Genomic DNA, 18,619 nt, shown 5'->3' on the forward strand with positions numbered 1-18,619 from the left:
ATTCTTGTGGTCTGCCATTTAGAAGGAGGTCCTACTATTTCTAGGCAGGACTTAAGTATCTGCATAAAACAGTGGCTTTCTCTGCTTTACTTTGTGCTGTATGAGTTCACAGAGGTCTAAAATTATAGAGGTGGAATGACTCTAGAAACCATGTATTTTGACTCTGTGCTTTACTGATAAGTGTCCTGAACAAAGCAGTGCATGGAGAACCACTTGCAAAATTGGCCACCTGCAGAGCTGTGAGAAAAACTAACTCCTCTCATTCCCAGTTCTGGGTCCTTCTTCTACACTTTCCTGCCCTCTTTTTTCAAAATCATGTTCTTTTTTTTTTTTTTAATGTTTATTTATTTTTGAGAGAGACAGAGTGTGACCGGGGGAGGGGCAGAGAGAAAGGGAGACAGAATCTGGAGCAGGTTCCAGGCTCTGAGCTGTCAGCACAGAGCCTGACACGAGGCTCGAATTCACACACTGCGAGATCATGACCTGAGCCGAAGTCAAACACTTAACCAACTGAGCCACCCAGGTGCCCCTCAAAATCACATTCTAATTGAAATATAATAAGGAAGCTTGGTTTTTGAGGGTTTTGGTTTTTTTCCCAAAGAATTTGGCCACAAAGGATTTGGTACAGAAAAGCATCATGTTCTAAGACACTGATCCCTTTACTTATATAAGTACAGTCTGGAGCCTATCAACTTTGTTCAAAGTGACATATTTTTTCACAGTTGTACCCCAACAGTTTTCTTTTTAACTCTCTAACTGCAATAGACATCACAAATCAGTAACTTAATACATCTACATCTGTTTCAAGGTAGAAGTGAACATAGTTTTGATTTGCACAGCATTGGACTGAGCATTTTACTACTCCCACTATATTATCACCCTTCATTGATTTGGCCTTCCTGCTGAGAAAGTCGTCTACTATATGGAAAGACAGGACTGTATGATTTCTGAACCGTGACAACCATAGAGGGGAACTCTATTAAATGATGTTTAAAAGGAGCATTATTCCTCTAAGACCATAGATCTGAACAATGGCTTCTTCCAGACAAAAACAATGCCCATTTTCTATATAATCTTTTTAATCCTTATTTTGGTCCTCATGGGTCTTTCTTATTAGCAGGGATTTTTCCCATAAAGCAAGGAAATACGACATGACACTCTTTGGGGATCACTGGTAATATGTTTTCTACCTAAGTGTGTAATTTAATGTGAAATTTTTCTGTAGCTAAAATGCCACCTAGGATTATTTTGAGGGCAGTGGGAACAGAGGTTTTATGAGTATAACAAAGATTGGGTTTAATTCTAGTGTGATCCAAATTAAGTATATTACACCTACAAATAGTAAAATTGAGCCATATATATATATATATATATATATATATATATATATATATATATACATATTCCTTTATAGTAATATCTACCACATAATTCTTTATCAAAGTTTTATTCTAAAATGCTTATTAGAACAATCCACTGAACATTTAGCAATGTAATCTATAAAATCTCATTCTATGGAAATAGTTCACCCACACAAGGGTGCTTATTGATATTGTTCAGTGCACAGGAGACCCTTAGTTAATTTTTCTAACACACGGCTTCTTTAAGTGTTATGAGCCTACTGTGGCAATGATAAAATTGCCTTTTGCTGAACGATTGGTATGTTTATGAGTTACTTTATCTACTTGTTGGTAGCCTGAACAGTAAAGAATATGGTAATGGATGAGCTGAAAGGTCTGATGACTTTGACTCTAAGGATACATTAGTACGTGTTATGAAATTCTTTTCCAGCAATGCAGTGTTTAAATCCCCCTGGAGGAGTTTGTGATTTTTGTGGGGCTCAATGACAATTAAGTCCCGTGTACTTGGCTCCTTTAAATTGCTCTTTGAACTAAAGTAAATTCTTTAGAAATTCACATGGATTTAATATCCATTTGTGATGGGTATGTGGGTTGTGTGCCACTAATATTTTGCCATCAGAAGCTTGGGTGGGATTTTAAAAAAAGGAAGAATGAAGCTTGATTGGGTAGGTAAGATTATGACATACCCTACCAGCCTCTTTCTGGGTCATTTTGATGTATCTTTCTATCTCCAACCAATTTCTTGGTAATCATTTAGCAAACATGTACTCAGTGCCTACCCTGGGCTCAGCACCAGGATACAAAGAAGAGTTGGAAGCAGCCCCCAGTCTGGAAGAGTTCCACCAAGACTAGGAGGTGACATAGGACCTAGATCCATGAAAAAGCTATTGTGATACTAATAAGTTCAATAATACAAGGGGATAGAGCAGTGACCCACAGGAAGGTTGATCAACCTTGTTAGGGGAAAAGAGTCAGAGAAAGTTTCATAGAAGAGGTGGCATTTGGCTGGCTCAAGTAGAATTTCATGAGAAAAGGGGGCAGCAGATAAAAGAGACCATGACCTTCAAGCCTTTGGTGCCTTTGTACTTTCCAAATATAGATGTATAGACTCTCTATATCAACGTACACAAGAAATTGAAGGTGTCTGGGTGGCTCAGTCAGTTAAGCATCTGACTCTTGATTTCAGCTCAGGTCATGATCTCATGGTCATGGGATCAAGCCCCACATCAGGCTCTGCACTGACAGCGTGGAGCATGCTTGGGATTCTCTCCCTCCCTCTCTCTCTGCCCCTCCCCTGTTCATGTTTTCTCTCTCTCTCTAAATAAACTTTTTTTTAAAAAAGCACAGGAAACTTAATAGTATTTGTCTCCAGTTAGGGATAGATGGTGGCTGAGGGACAGGTGCAGAGAGAAACTTTTCAATGTATATTATTTTGAGAGTAATACCATGTGTACATATTTTATCTGTATTTAAAAACAAATATGTATTCTTTGAAGAATGGAGATATTAAAACAGTAGTTCCTTAAACAGTATGTTAAATTTGCAAGCCAGCTACTTCTTCCTGGGTGTCTGTTTTTTAATGTTATCCCTAATTAGTGGAATGAAGAAATTTTCCTCAAGTTAAATGTGTTTCAGACATAGACTGATGAGAGAAAAGCTTTTTCTTAGTGTTTTATTTTTATTTTTATTTTCGAGAGAGAGAGAGTGAGCGAGGGGGGGGGGGGCAGGAGAGAGGGAGGCACAGAATCTGAAACAGGCTCCAGGCTCTAAGCTGTCAGCACAGAGCCCGATGCAGGGCTCAAACCCATGAACTATGAGATCATGACCTGAAGTCAGACGCTTAACCAACTAAGTCACCCAGGTGCCTCAAGAGAGAAGTTTATAAGCAGAGGACTTTTCCTACATCTCCAAAATCCTGCCTAACCCTTCTGATTAAGGAAAACCCATATCTGAGAGATTCTCTAATTGATCAGATTCTTCCCTGGATCCAGAGTTGGCAAGTCAAATGAGTGATTTAGAGTGTCCAACGGAAAATTGTTGGTCTTGTCTCAGGCAGTAAATAAGACGATGTTACTTAAATTTCTGTTGTCACAGTGAAAATCACAACTACCAAGAGGAAATTAGTTTTTGATTATATGTCAGTCTTGGTCATCTGTAAATGGTTCTTAAGTCTGCCATTAATTAGGAGAAATTAATCTGGGTTGTTTTGGACTGAAAAGATTTTTATTGTTTTATTTTTGTTTAGTTTAGTTTAGTTTAGAGCATGAGAGGGGTAGAGGGAGAGAATCTTAAGCAGGCTCCACACCCAGTGTAGAGCCCTGATGCTGGGCTCAATCCCAAGACCCTGGGATCATGACTTGAGCCAAAATCAAGACTTGGATGCTCAACCTACTGAGCCATCCAGATGCCCTGAACAACTTTATTTTAAACATGAATGCATCACTTGTATATAATTTTCTTTTATATCTGCTCCTGTAGAAAAAAAATCATTCATTGAATAATATGGGTGCATAGAAAGAAGATGGAAAAAATGAAGGAAAGAGACAAGAACAACAAATGGAATTAAGAGAGAGCTAGGGGCACCTGGGTGGCTCAGTCAGTTGAGGGTCCAACTTCCGCCCAGGTCATGATCTCGCAGTTGACAAGTTCGAGCCCCGCATCAGGCTCTGTGCTGAGAGCTCAGAGCCTGGAACCTGCTTCAGATTCTGTGTCTCCCTTTCTCTCTCTGCCCCTCACTAGTTCGTGCTGTGTCTATCTCTCAAAAATAAATAAAAACATTAAAAAGAGAGAGAGAGGGGCGCCTGGGTGGCTCAGTCGGTTAAGCGTCCGACTTCGGCTCAGGTCATGAGCTCATGGTCGGGGAGTTTGAGCCCCGCGTCGGGCTCTGTGCTGACAGCTCAGAGCCTGGAGCCTGTTTCGGATTCTGTGTCTCCCTCTCTCTCTGACCCTCCCCTGTTCATGCTCTGTCTCTCTCTGTCTCAAAAATAAATAAACGTTTAAAAAATTTAAAAAAAAAAAAAAGAGAGAGAGAGAGAGAGACTCCATGTTGGGTTGGGGAGAGTTCTTAACCATCGTGTTTTGTGTAGCACAAACCCCTAACTAGCAAGTGAGGTCCATAGATCATCACCCCACTTCATTAAGCGAGAGGCTTCAATTTTCACTTCCCCAGTTGTCTTTTTGTTCACTGTCTACAAAATGATCAGCCCCTGCCCTTAAGGTTTTTGCTGTGGAGTTAAGGAGACAGTATTTCAACAGAATTGATGCCATATGGAAAATCCCAGGTTAGCTTCTATACAAGTGCAAAATAAAATATTCAAAACAGATGAGATGCTTGCAATGGCTGTAGGAACACAGGCTTTGGTGTTAAACAGTCCCAAGTTGGAATGTGATCTTTCCTACTTAGAAGATGCAAAGACCTGGTCAAGTCTGAATCCTTCTGAGCCTCCATATCCCCAACCGTAAATGAGACTAATAATACGGCACTTGCTTCATCGTTATGAGGATTGAATGGCACGAATGGGAAGCGTGCAGCAACTCTGGCACAGAGGTGTTAAAATACATGAGATGTTCCCACTTCCTTACTATGTGCTGGAATTGTACATAAAGCTTTATGTGCAAATAGTATTGTTAAAACCATATAAACATGAGGAAGCTAAGGCCTGGAGAGGTTAACAGTCTTCCCAAGGCCCGTGGCCAGAAGTAGCAGGGCCAGGATTTGGACTAAGAAATCTGACTCCAGAGGCCTAGCTCATAATCATCTGTCTCTATAGCCTTGCCTCAGTGTGAGCCAGCAACCCACCCACAGGGAAATGATGAATAGAATGCTTCTGGAATAGATGAGTTTTAGAAGTCATTGGTATTGGTAGATGGAGTCACTGAGGTATCCTAGGGTGAAGGAATGTTACTTAAATATGCAGAGATAAGAGTAGAAGAGAAGGTACTCAGAACTGTGCCAACAAGCAGTTTTGCTTGAACAGCTCAAGAGCATTAAAATTTAAGAGGATATACAATGAGGAGATAAGAATCATGTGTATAATCAACTCCAAATTTTTTCCTTAAAACAATAAATAGCAGTCTTTCATTAATGACCCGTTATTTCATCTAATCACAATTTTTTCAAAGTAAGAAGTAAAAATTTTTTGTGGCCTTGTCAAATAGATGCCTAAAATAGCTCAATACAGTATCTTTTTTATTATTATTATTCTGTCCTACCTTATCAACTGTGTAAGTTGTAAAAAATAAATCTATTTTTCTTTTCAGTTCACCAGCCCACATTTCTAATTTACCTGTTGGCCCCCACCTCTCATGTCTAGCACCCCCTTTTAGTACAGCTGAGCAGAACCTTAACTTCACAATCCAGTGTCAACACATAGGGCACATGGTAAGAAATGTGACCTTTTCCTATTGATAGGTTAGAGTGTCTGCTGTTTTCTTGTATTTTCATTGATAACTTTAAGAGAAATCACAACAGTAGTCAAGCAAAAGGGAAGAAATAATGAGGAGTTTTTCACACAGACTCCTGGACAAAACAGATTGACAGGGAGTTCAGCATTTGAGCAATAGTATATTTCTTTTATTTATAAGATTCATTATGCGGCACCTCAGTGGCTCAGTTGGTTAAGCGTCTAACTCTTGATTTCGCCTCCGGTGATGACTGCATGGTTCGTCAGTTTGAGCCCTGTGTTGGGCTCTGACAGCACGGAGCCTGCTTGGAATTCTGTCTCCCTCTTTCTCTCTTCCTCCCCTGCTTGCACACCGCACTCTCTCTCTCAAATAAATAAACTTTAAAAAAAGAGTTCATTGGGGCGCCTGGGTGGCTCAGTCGGTTAAGCGCCAGACTTCAGCTTAGGTCGTGATCTCATGGTTTGTGGGTTCGAGCCCCACATCAGGCTCTGTGCTGACAGCTCAGAGCCTGGAGCCTGCTTTGAATTCTGTGTCTCCCTCTCTGTCTGCCCCTCCCCTGCTTGTGCTCTCTCTCTCTCTCTCTCAAAAATAAATAAACATTTAAAAAAAAGAGTTCATTGAACACCCAGAAAGTATTGAAGAGGTTTTAATTCAGGCTACTTTTTTTTTTAGTGTGTGTTTATTTTACTTACTTACTTATTTATTTTATTTATTTATTTATTGAGAGAGTGTGAGCAGAGGAAGAGCAAAAAGAGAGGGAGACACAGAATCCAAAGCAGGCTCCAGGCTCTGAGCTGTCAGTACAGAGCCTGACGTGGAGCTCGAACCCGCAAACTATGACCTGAGCCGAAGTCGGACACTCAGCTGACTGAGCCACACAGGCGCCCCTGGGCTACTTTTATGAAATAAAAACTACAGTTGATATTTTTCTTCCATTTAAGTGTAAATGAAATTTCCCATTTGACTTTTGTAATGTTGCAAAATTAAAGAAGTTTATGCTGGAAGTTGAGCTCTGTAAACACCATGTTAGTAGGAGTTCAGTCTGATTCTGTCAGTCCAATGAAGGGGGGCTGTTTGGCCTCCAAACTTGAAACACCAGCATGACACAAGTCATTACAAGGAACTTGCGTTAGTTTCTCCCTGCACTATTTTCATAAAACTGGCCCTTGGTGTCATCTTGGCAGTGTTGCTGGGATCTCCTGAAGCCACTGACCCAGCACGTTTTCACAAAGCCATTCCCTTGAAGCAGTTCAGAGGAACCAACTCTTGGCAGTCTAGATGCTCCCTGCATCCGGAAATTTCATAAATCAGAGTTAAAACAAAGAATGGTCTAAAATCTGTTGCTGATACAAAATCTGTAATGTAAATTGTCTGGATTAGGGAACCTCTCCTGTCTCCTGGGAGCTGCCTTTATAATTGCTATAATAAAGAATGTTTTCAGAAGCATGTGATGATAAAATGAAAGTAATGAGAAAGATATTTGGAATCCAGCAGAGTCATCTGGTTGTAGAACTTCTTAATATTTTCTTATATTGCTTCTCTACTCCCAAATTCACATAAGAACCTTTTTATTTATTTTTTTAAGAAAGTAGATTTGGTTTGGATCTTTTTTTCTTGTCCTATTTGTTATACTTCTGCAAGAAATATTTCTTTATGTTTGACTTCACGTCAATTTAATTCTGATTCTGAGGTTCCATACTTCTGGGCCAAGGCAGAATCACCCTCAGTCATTTCGCAGGCTCCTCAAGCTCTCAGGGTTCTGGTTTCCTCACAAAACTCCCAGACATCATTGGTGGGCCCCTGGCCATTATCATCAGTCCCCCCCAGTAGTCATCAAGCCCGTCTTACCCAAGCCTTCATGACCTCAAGTCTAGAAATCCTGTTGCTTCCAACCCCAGTGCTTGGGACACAGGACTTCTTCCAAGGTAGGATCCATTGTGCATGGCTTGTGGCCCCCTTGACCATTGCTTGCAGAGTCTTGTAAGCCAGTGCATGTGCTGGGGCTGGTGTGGCATGGGGGACACTGGGCAGTGCAGGGCTTCTGCACTTCTCGTGGGACCCACAGATCTCTGTTTCTAGTCTCCACGCAGAAGCTCTTTTCCTTTCCCAGCAGCCCTCCAATACAGCTGGCATAATCCTTCCAGCATCATATTTTTCAGGCCCTTCAGTCTGATAAACAGCAGAAAGAACCAATGGCTTCTGGCTGCTTTAGTTTTCAGCTCTATAAAAATCCTCTACTTGCTTAACATGAGGGGGGAAAGTTGTGTGAACATATTCAACTGAATATTTTAAAAGTAGTCTCACCAAAATATATGTACATATGATAGAAATATTTGGGTGTAGAGATGTACATTGTCTGCAGGGATCCTTAGGAAACTGTTGACGGTGATTGTCTCTGGGGAGTGAGACTGAGGGGCAGACCAAGGAGGCAGTTTATTTCTGTGGTTTACTACATGCTGTGGTATTGCTTGAGTTCTTTACATTGGTATGTGTTATTTTTATAATGATTAAAATTTAAGGTTATTAATTTGAAAAGATAGGAATTTTTTGTTTTAATTCACTAACCATGAAATACTTTCCTCAGCCCAAGCTTACCTGCCTTAGGTATTGTCCTGATTTTATGGCTCAGAATGCTGAGTTCAAGAATTAATTTGCCCAAGATTACACAATGGTGGGTCAGAATTGGAACCCACGGCTGTCTTACACTTACTTAGGGTCATGAACACCCTTCCCCCTCCTCCATGCTTCATCCTCCAGGGTCATTTCACTCCACTTAAGTTCTTTTCTTTCATTGCCCAAGTAATGGGCCTGACAGACCCCCTGCATCAGACCACACATCTATGCCAAATCCTTGAATACTAATAAATACTTGAAACCATGTTTCAAAATATACCATAAAATGAAAATAAGAATGACGCACAGTTCACCTCAAGTTCATACACAGCAGCAATGTACAGGTTAACAGTAAAACACAGGGGGGAAGTTTACCTTGAAATATTAGGCAAAGCCAGTTCTAAAGGAATGAAATAAGAAACTTAGGAAAAATTAATTATACCTTGGAATATATGGTAACTGTGTATTTTATTTACCTTCAGGTCCCATAAAATATGACACTATTAGCAAATGGCAATTTATGGGTCGCTGCCTATGGTTTGGTTGTTTGTGTAAGGAAGCATTTATGGTTGTCGAAAATTAATAAGAATTTGTTTTTTCTAGGATGCTATAGTTATACACGAAGTCTACGAAGAAGGAGCAGCGGCCAGAGACGGAAGACTTTGGGCTGGTGACCAGATATTAGAGGTATAAGACTATGAGTTTCATTTAATACTAGCAAATACAGTTCCCTTACTGACCTTGATCCACAAAGTATTTATTCACAGTCTTGTACTCCATTTTATCCTCACTTATTTCTCTCCCATTTAGCAAAAGATGTACCTTACTCTTTTTTCTTTCTTTAATGTACATTGAATAACTATAATCAGAATCATGGCAGATCATCAGTCTAAATCTGTGAAAACTTTTTTAAATTAAAGCAAAAGTACAACCTATAGTTCTATAATCTTAATATCAAATGAGAGTGCATAGTATTGCAACTTGACTTGTTTTGCCGCTTCACTAAACCTGTCTAAATTCTCCTAAAAACACAGACATATGCAAAAACATGGACAGCCGATGTTTTAAAGACTTCAGTGCTGTTTTAAGTATTGTTTTCTTACTCCTAATAAATCGTTAAGTAAAATGCTTTCCGCTTTTGTTTTCTAGTTGATGAAAATGTAGAATCTTCTCCCTTTAGGGAGAAATGAAATGTTTAGCTTGCCTCTTTCAAATGGTCTCTCAATTAGCAAAGGTGTTAAAGCCTTTTAAAAAATGCCAAAGCAGGCAGTGTCTGAACTAAGGAACGGATGAATGGCAGGTCAATGCCAGGCATTCTGGTAGGTGGAACGAAAAAGCTTTTTTGATGATGTGAGACCTTTAGGCAACATTTATTTCTTTCATTGGATGAATTTAATTGAATAGTTAACATTTTATGGTGGGCATGTGCATTTTTGCTTTGCAACTTTAATACAGCACATTATGAATGACATCATAGAATTTTATTTCCCCTTTGGTGGTTCAAGTTTGCCTCCCAAGATGAAACCACAGATATAATTAAGGGCAGAAAATATAGGCAAGAAAGAGTTAAAGGAGAGGCCGGGCTCGCTGCAAATTAAATTCAGGGTTTCTCTGCAGACCTTTACTGTGCTTCATCATTGGATTAGGACATATTCCCAGTACATTCATTAAGGTACAAGTGTATGAGGTTAGAAAAATAAGCGAGGCCTCTTTGGGATTTGGCTTGACTGCTTTTGCATATAACACCATTTTTTAGTGGTCAAGAGTTTCAAGGTTTTTTTTTTTTTTTTCTCCCTAGGTTTTCTAATTAACTGGTGTTATCATAATTGGCTTTATAAGATGAATAGATTGAATATTCAAAAGAGTACAGATGCATACATGCCTAGATACATGATTTGTAAGCCCATGGATTATTCTATAATGGTCACTTGAAACTAAATCTAATCTGTGCAGCATTTTCTTGATTATGGTGATGGTTGCATAGGTATAAATCACATAAATTAGCAATATAAATTATATACTTTAAATATAGTTTATTTCATAACAGTTATACTTCAGTTAAAAAAATCCCTTTTTAAAACTATTTGTACAGGATATCTCAGCTGTAGCTGTTCTCTTTCATATTCATGTACAAGTGAATACTCAGGATAGGTTAACATGAAGAAGGCAATTAAGTGGAAGGAGAAATTGAAAACTCAAACCATTTCCTGGCATCCAACTGAATTATATTACCCAATATGGATGGATGGTCTATACTCCTCATTAAAGATGACCAGGACATGGGGCACTTGGTGGCTCAGTCAGTTGAGCGTCCAACTTTGGCTCAGGTCATGATCTCACAGTTCGTGAGTTAGCCCACATCGGGCTCTTGCTGACAGCTCAGAACCTGGAGCCTGCTTCAGATTCTGTGACTCCCTCTCTCTGCCTCTTCCCTGCTCATGCTCTGTCTCTCTTTCTCTCTCAAAAATAAATAAACATTAAAGATGACCAGGATATAATATAACAGTGTGTGTCAACTAAAACAAACGTTGTTTTTTTTATTGATCAGGAAATTTTACCCCATCCAGTATCTAGTCCACAAAAGCATGTCATGTGTTTAGTTAAGAAGTAGCTGTATGGGGGCACCTGGGTGGCTCAGTCAGTTAAGCAACCAACTTCGGCCCAAATCATGATCTCACAGTGTGTGGATTTGAGCCCTGCGTCGGACTCTATGCTGACAGCTAGGAGCCTGGAGCCTGTGTATGTGTCTTTCTCTCTGCCCCTCCCCTGCTCACACTCTGTCTCTCTCCAAAATAAATAAACATTTAAAAAAAAATTTTTTTTAAAGAAGTAGCTGTTTGGTCAAGTAACATCATGTTTCCTTTGTAAGCAGCTTTAGACCCCACATTTGGACTTGTGCTAGTTGTGGTTGATGTGTACAGATACATACATAGGTATCATCAGCCTTTGGCCTGCAGGTTTGCCTTGAGAAAACAGGCCAGCTTTGGCAGTACATTTCAAGACCGTGAAACAAGATAACTGTGTATCAGCACTTTCCACACAATGGCCTTTCTACTTATGAGAGTCCTCTACATTGTCAGTGGCCTTTCATAATTTTAATTCTATCCTCTTGTTAAAATCAGGACAAGCCATGGGCCGCCTGACTGGCTCAGTCAGAAGAAAATGCCACTCTTGATCTTGGAGCCGTGGGTGCGAGCCCCACATTGAGCGTAGAGATTACTTTTTTAAAAATTGGCACAAGCCAGATTTTGCTGACGAAGATCTAATCCAGCAATTTTTTAGCATGGCAAGATTTATGATTCTATAATTAGCATGAACTGTCTTCTTTCCGATTCTCCTTTTAGGCTCAGTCCCTCATCCTTCCCTAATTCTACGTCCATTATCTTCTTCTATTTTTGTGCAAGTGGGAGCAGAAAGAGTAAAGGGCTAATGCCTGGCTTTCCCTGGGGAATAATGTAGTGAGAAAGTGCTGCCTGGTTTGGTTATTCTTTCCCTCGAAAGCAGTGACTTCCCCACTTCCTCGTCCTACCCAAGAGATGTGATACACTCCCCTTGATGCCTGGGGCCTCCTATGGCTCTTTGTCTCAAGTAGGGAGCTCTGCAATTACCACCCCTACCCTTCTACAATCAATGCTCTAAATAATACATATAGTGCTTCTGTAAGGCACTTAAGGTAATACATCACTCCACAATATTTGAGCTGCACAGCGATATTTCTCTTATGATTACTGGTGCATTTAGTGGTGCCTCTTGATAAGCAAAGGAGGAAATGAAAACTGTGAACTTGGAGCAGATGTCTTGGATTTGGGCAGTCATCTTCATGCTGGAATTTAGTATAAATTGCTTTTATTATATTAGTTTCATGACAGTGCTTTTTATGGAAAGTATAATTGCTAGGGCCTCTCACAAGCTATTTCAGAGGCTTAAGAGAACTCACCTGGAGTCCAGGGAAGTAACTATTTTGCATTTGAGTAACAGAAGTGGTCTGGTGTGCCATCTATTGGAATACAGGGAAATAATCACTTCGGACCACATTTTCTAGAGACATTGTTTTCCCCTTTGTCCTATGGATTTACCTCACAAACAATGAGAGTGCACTCATGGGCCTAAAGTAACAGTGAATGCTGGCACTGACTGAAAACAGCCCTGACAGGGGTTACTTCAGCTTCTTATAAAATCCCAACTTCTAACTTACATTGCACTTAACTGTGTGCCAGGTCCTGTGCCGAATGCCTTAGAGGGTTTATTTCACTTAATCCTCACAACACTAAATAGATATTATCTCCAATTCATAAATGACCCAGTTGAAGCTTAGCTTGACTAATATACATAAGGTTTCACAACGTAAGTTAAAATCCATGCTCAAACTGAAGGGCGTCTGTATCTAAAACCCATACTTAACCACTGTTTGGGTTGGGGTTTTTTTGTTTTTGTTTTTGTTTTTGTTTTCATTATTATTATTTTTTAAAGTAAGCTCTATGCCCAGGTATTTGAACTCATGACCCTGAGATCAAGAGTCGCATGCTTGGGGGCACCTGGCTGGCTCCGTCGGAGGAGCATGCAAGTTTTGATCTCAGGGTCATGAGTTTGAGCCCCACATTGGGTGTAAAGACTATTTAAATAAATAAAACTTTAAGAAAAAAAGAATCGCATGCTCTGCCAACTAGAGCCAGATAGGCACCCCTTAACCACTGGGTATAGTTAATGTAATTGAGAACACAAACACAAGATATACCAGAAAAGAAAAAGCATCATGAAAATTAGGCTTTTAAACATTTTTCTGGCTTATAGAATCAGCTTTAAATAATTGCTCAAAACCCACCTTCTCCAAGAAAGGCTCATTGCTCTCTTCTCCCTCTCTGTAACCAATCTTTATGCCACAAGTCACTAGTCTTTGGAATGTTAGAATTGGAAAAGCCTGAGACCAATCCCTTATTGTACAGATGAAGGAATGGAAGACCAGAGATAAGCTTGACTTGCCCAGGACACACAGGGATGGACTAGAACATGGAGTAGAACCAGCATCTTGAGGGAACTCTTCTATTCTGCCACCCCACCCCCCACCCCACTACTGGCCATGACCTATGCCTACTCTTCCCTTTGTGTCTTTTCCTAGCTATGACCTTGAGGGAGTGACCTATGACTCCCTTCCTTTGAGTCCTTGGCCATTCTTCCCCTCAATTTCTCCTTTTTGTTAAATCCACTAATCCATAACAGTACTTGACTTTCTCTGTGGCAGGGAATCCAATAACTCATTCTAAGAGTACATTGAGGGGTGCCTGGGTGGCTCAGTTGGTTAAGCAACTGACTTCAGCTCAGGTCATGATCTCACGGTTCGTGAGTTTGAGCCCCGCGTCGGGCTCTGTGCTGACAGCTCGGAGCCTGGAGCCTGCTTCACATTCTGTGTCTCCCCCTGTCTCTACACCTCCCCTGCTCGCGCTCTGTCTCTCTCTGTCTCTCAAAAAATAAATAAATGTTAAAAAAAAATTTTTTTTTCTTTAAATAAGAGTATGTTGAGGCAGAAGGGTATAGAGACTAAGGGTGGGAAGATAGTCTGGGTTCAAACCGTGACTAGCTATATAACCTGGTTCAAGTCTCTTTAGCCCCTCCGTGACTTACTTTCCTCATCTGTAAAATGGTAATGGTACCTATTTCAGAGAGTTAGTATAAGGATTAAATGAGTAAATATTTACAAAGGGCTAATACACAAGCACTACACAAACATTTCTTAAGTAAAACACAAGTAAGTCTGAAGAAATAAGTAAACTGGCTATATGATCTCCATTTAGCAGACAAGGAAACAGAGGCTTATTGAGGGCCCACAACTTGTCCAAATTCACGTGATTTACCGGAAGCAGAGCCATGGCTTTACTCAGTGCCGTTTCCAGTACAGTTTGCTTCTAACTTATGGTCCTATTTGTGCTTTCTCGGATCCAGGTTCAGAAGGGTGTACTTCAAGGGGGTTTCGACACTGTCAGAAATACTGGTCTCTCATTTTTTTTCCGGCTTATTCTAAAGTAGTTGTGATGTTTGCAATTAAGAGTGAGGACGTCAAATTCAATAAGCAAACTGAGTCCTAAAATGCTGACCAACACTAATGTTCATTTCCCTTTTGACCTCAATTACACGAGGCCGTTAGACCCTTCCACCCCTCCTGCTCCCTTTCACCCTCCCCCCTCCCCAACCATGTTGATTCCATAGTAGAGCTCACAGCTTTGCAAAACAGCATTCCTGTGTGTACTAAGCACCCTCTATGCTTTTGGGGTAGGAGAGGATAAGGGCTACCTCCTTTATACATGAAGCAGCTACTACTGCCAATAGTTGCTACCTGCCTTGGGAACAGCTAGAAATTTCCAGAGGTTTGTCACTGGTTGGATTAAAGAGCTCCACACAGAACCGGCATGGAGGTCTCTGCTGTCAGCAGCCCATCTCAGATGTCCATTGTTCCAGGTTAATGGGATTGACCTGAGGAGCGCCAGCCATGAAGAAGCCATCACAGCCCTGAGGCAGACCCCCCAGAAAGTGCGGCTGGTGGTGTATAGAGATGAGGCACACTACAGGGATGAGGAGAACTTGGAGATTTTCCCAGTGGATCTGCAGAAAAAGGCCGGCCGAGGACTGGGTCTGAGTATTGTTGGGAAACGGTAAGGAAATACTATGCAAGTTAGGACAGATTGTCCTTTCCCTTCAGAGCCCTAGGGAGCCTACAAACACTGAAAGGTAAAGTCTCGTGTAAACTAACAGTATGGCTTCTAAATTCAACCTATCTATAAATATTAGAATGACATTGGTAATATCTCTGAGCAAGATCTTACCAAAAAAAAAAAAAAAAAAAAAAAAAGTGTCATATGAAGATAGAACCTGAAGCCCAGTCAACTGAGACTATATTTGTTCCCATATAGAATAAGAAGAGACTCGGGGCACCTGGGTGGCTCAGTTGGTTAAGCGGCCGACTTCAGCTCAGGTCATGATCTCGCGGTCCGTGAGTTCAAGCCCCGCGTCGGGCTCTGTGCTGACAGCTCAGAGCCTGGAGCCTGTTTCAGACTCTGTGTCTCCCTCTCTCTGACCCTCCCCTGTTCATGCTCTGTCTCTCCCTATCTCAAAAATAAATAAAACGTTAAAATTTTTTTTTTATAAATAAATAAATGAATAAGAGACTCAAAAGGGTTTTTATACCTTGGAGTCACTTAGATCTGAGGCTTTACCCAAGAAATAGCTAATATCAAGAGATAGGTTTATACAGAGTTGGGTTAAGAAAATTCCAGAGTAGCTGGGTGGCTCAGTTGGTTAAGCATCTGCCTTTGGCTCAGGTCATGATCTCACGGTTCGTGGGTTCAAACCCCACATCGGGCTTTGCACTGACAGTGTAGAGCCTGCTTGGGATTCTCTCTCCCTCCCTCTCTCTGCCTCTCCCCTGCTTGTGCTCTCTCTCTCAGTGAATAAACTTAAAAATTTTTTAAAAAGAGACAGAAAATTCCTCTACCATGAGTACCATGTTAATCTTGTGCTGTTAACTACATCTAGCTGGTGAGTTTCAAAAACTAGCTGAATAAGTGTAGTTGAGAGACAAATTCTTTATGACAGTAGTTTTCATTAAGAAAGATGTCCCCTTGGGGCGCCTGGGTGGCGCAGTCGGTTAAGCGTCCGATTTCAGCCAGGTCACGATCTCGCGGTCCGGGAGTTCGAGCCCCGCGTCAGGCTCTGGGCTGATGGCTCAGAGCCTGGAGCCTGTTTCCGATTCTGTGTCTCCCTCTCTCTCTGCCCCTCCCCCGTTCATGCTGTGTCTCTCTCTGTCCCAAAAATAAATAAACGTTGAAAAAAAAAAATTTAAAAAAAAAAAGAAAGATGTCCCCAAAAGGTAACTTGCACCAAAAATGTAGGTAGATCCTGGTGGCTAGGCTTTTAATTTGAAGTCTGTGCCGCTTACCCATATGATAGGCATTATAGAATAATATCAGTAGATTAGAGAAGTAAGTCATATCTTGCAACTGCAATTCCAGCTTCCATGGTTTACTGGTTTTAGTTATTTGGTGTGTTTTTATTCCAACAGGGCTGCAAGATTGTCAGGTGATGCCCCAATATGGCCTTAAATGGTTATCAACCATCGTCTTAGGGAGCATTGGAATGGTTTTACATATATTACATCCTTTGCCTTCAAAGACTTCTGACGGCTAGCCCAGTGTTTTTTTCCAGCAGTCCAAGCTGTTATTAAAATAAAATATTAAAGAGTTTTTGAGAGCACTGATTTTGTGCCAGGTACTGTGCTGTCCTGATCTCATTCTTCAGCACTGTTAAATCGTCACTCAGAAAACGCATTACAAATCAAAAAAGTTGAGACTCATATTTCTAAACAAACTCCCTGCATACCTGGTGCAGAGCACCTGACAGAGCCCATGTTGAAGTTTGCTTACCTGTGACACATGCATATGCCTGGCGAGATTCCACAGAGAGTAATGGTTTTTACTTTATTGCCTCATAGTGGATTGATAAAACCATCTTCGTACAACACTGGTATTTCAGATTGGGTTTGTAAGGAACATTCACGTTCCTTAGCCCAAAATGTTCCATTGTAAAGGATCAGGTGTATATGCTTTCACAATGCACAATTCTTTGACTTAGCAATTCCACAACTAGAAATGTATCCTAACAGTATTCTTGTAGATATGTTCCCCATTGCACATTGTTTGCAACAGCTAGTGACTGACAATAACCTCTATATTTTATCTATATATTTCACTCATCATGAAAGTAAAGAACCTCTGTAGAATCGAATACAGCCTTGGGGCGCCTGGGTGGTGCACTCGGTTGAGCGTCCGACTTCAGCCAGGTCACGATCTCGCGGTCCGTGGGTTCGAGCCCCGCGTCAGGCTCTGGGCTGATGGCTCGGAGCCTGGAGCCTGTTTCCGATTCTGTGTCTCCCTCTCTCTCTGCCCCTCCCCCGTTCATGCTCTGTCTCTCTCTGTCCCAAAAATAAATAAAAAAAACGTTGAAAAAAAAATTTTTTTTTAAAAAAAGAATCGAATACAGCCTTAAAAACAATGAGGAAGCCCCAGGTGCTTTCTCCACTTTTTAACCTCTTGAATTTGAGACATACAAATTTATTTACTCCTCAAATAAATAATTATAATTAAAACCTTAGTAACAACAGGAAAAGGAAGAGTGATAAAACTAGAAATTGATCAGATACTAGTAAATGAGTATCTGTAAGGAAATAACTTTTACATTTTAAGAGTACTTAATCTATAAGGAAATAACTTGTACATTTTAAGGGGCGCCTGGGTGACTCAGTCAGTTAAACGTCCAACTTCGGCTAAGGTCATGACCTCGTTGTCCGTGAGTTCATGCCCCGCGTTGGGCTCTGGGCTGACAGTGTGGAGCCTGGAGCCTGCATCCTGCTTCATATTCTATATCTCCCTCTCTCTCTGCCCCTCCCCTTCTTGCTCTGTCTCTCTAAGAAGTAAACATTAAAAAAAATTTTTTTAAGAGTACTATGCTTTTTAAAGTGAATTTCCATTTCATTTCATTAAGATTATCCTCTTGCAGAAATAATGCCCTTGGGCCAATAAAAATGAATTTTACAGTAGGCAGCACAAATAGGTATAAACTATTTAAAAGGCAAGCACTCTGAGGTTTATCATTTGGGAAGTTAGTGGATATAATTGGATGAGATGGGTTTGTAGGACCATTCTTCCAAGCGTTAGGATTTAGTGAAACTGTGTAGAATGTCAGTAAGCTCAGATTTACTAAAGAAATACTAAATTGTGCCATTACCCACTGCTCTATGGTATTCACAGAAATGGAAGTGGAGTGTTTATTTCTGACATCGTGAAAGGTGGAGCTGCAGACCTTGATAGGAGATTGATTCAGGGAGATCAGATCTTATCTGTGAATGGGGAGGACATGAGAAATGCCTCACAGGAGACGGTGGCCACTGTCCTCAAGGTGAGTCCCCAGGCTGCTTTTTGCCTGGCTGGTATAACTAAAGTCCGGGGACCGGGGCGGGGGACAGTTCTAAACTGGCTTGGTTATAAAATGGGTTAGACTTTCTGCTAATTCGAGTTTTAACTAGAGATCTAAACTCTGATTACTTTAACCCATCATAAACAGCTTTACAAGAAAGCTGCTATAATGACTAACAGGATTGAGGAGTAACCTCTTTGGGGATTTCTAAGCTAGTTTTTATACCTGTAAGAATCCAAGTATCCACAATTATCCTCAAGTACATTAGATGGTATAAGTTC

General features: G+C 40.7%; 1 protein-coding gene across 5 annotated transcripts in view; it reads left to right on the forward strand.

The window, feature by feature from the left end:
- The window catches only part of PATJ (PATJ crumbs cell polarity complex component), a 365,326-nt gene that overhangs the window by 308,362 nt on the left and 38,345 nt on the right, over window positions 1–18,619 (forward strand). For all 5 annotated transcript variants that reach the window (XM_045035937.1, XM_023258767.2, XM_045035940.1 and 2 more), the window contains 3 exons: window positions 8,982–9,065; window positions 14,829–15,022; window positions 18,173–18,320. In XM_045035937.1, coding sequence (XP_044891872.1) covers window positions 8,982–9,065; window positions 14,829–15,022; window positions 18,173–18,320 — 426 coding nt within the window. The remainder of the gene's footprint in view (window positions 1–8,981; window positions 9,066–14,828; window positions 15,023–18,172; window positions 18,321–18,619) is intronic.

The sequence above is a fragment of the Felis catus genome, chromosome C1, assembly GCF_018350175.1.
Source record: "Felis catus isolate Fca126 chromosome C1, F.catus_Fca126_mat1.0, whole genome shotgun sequence".
Taxonomy (NCBI): Eukaryota; Metazoa; Chordata; class Mammalia; order Carnivora; family Felidae; genus Felis; species Felis catus.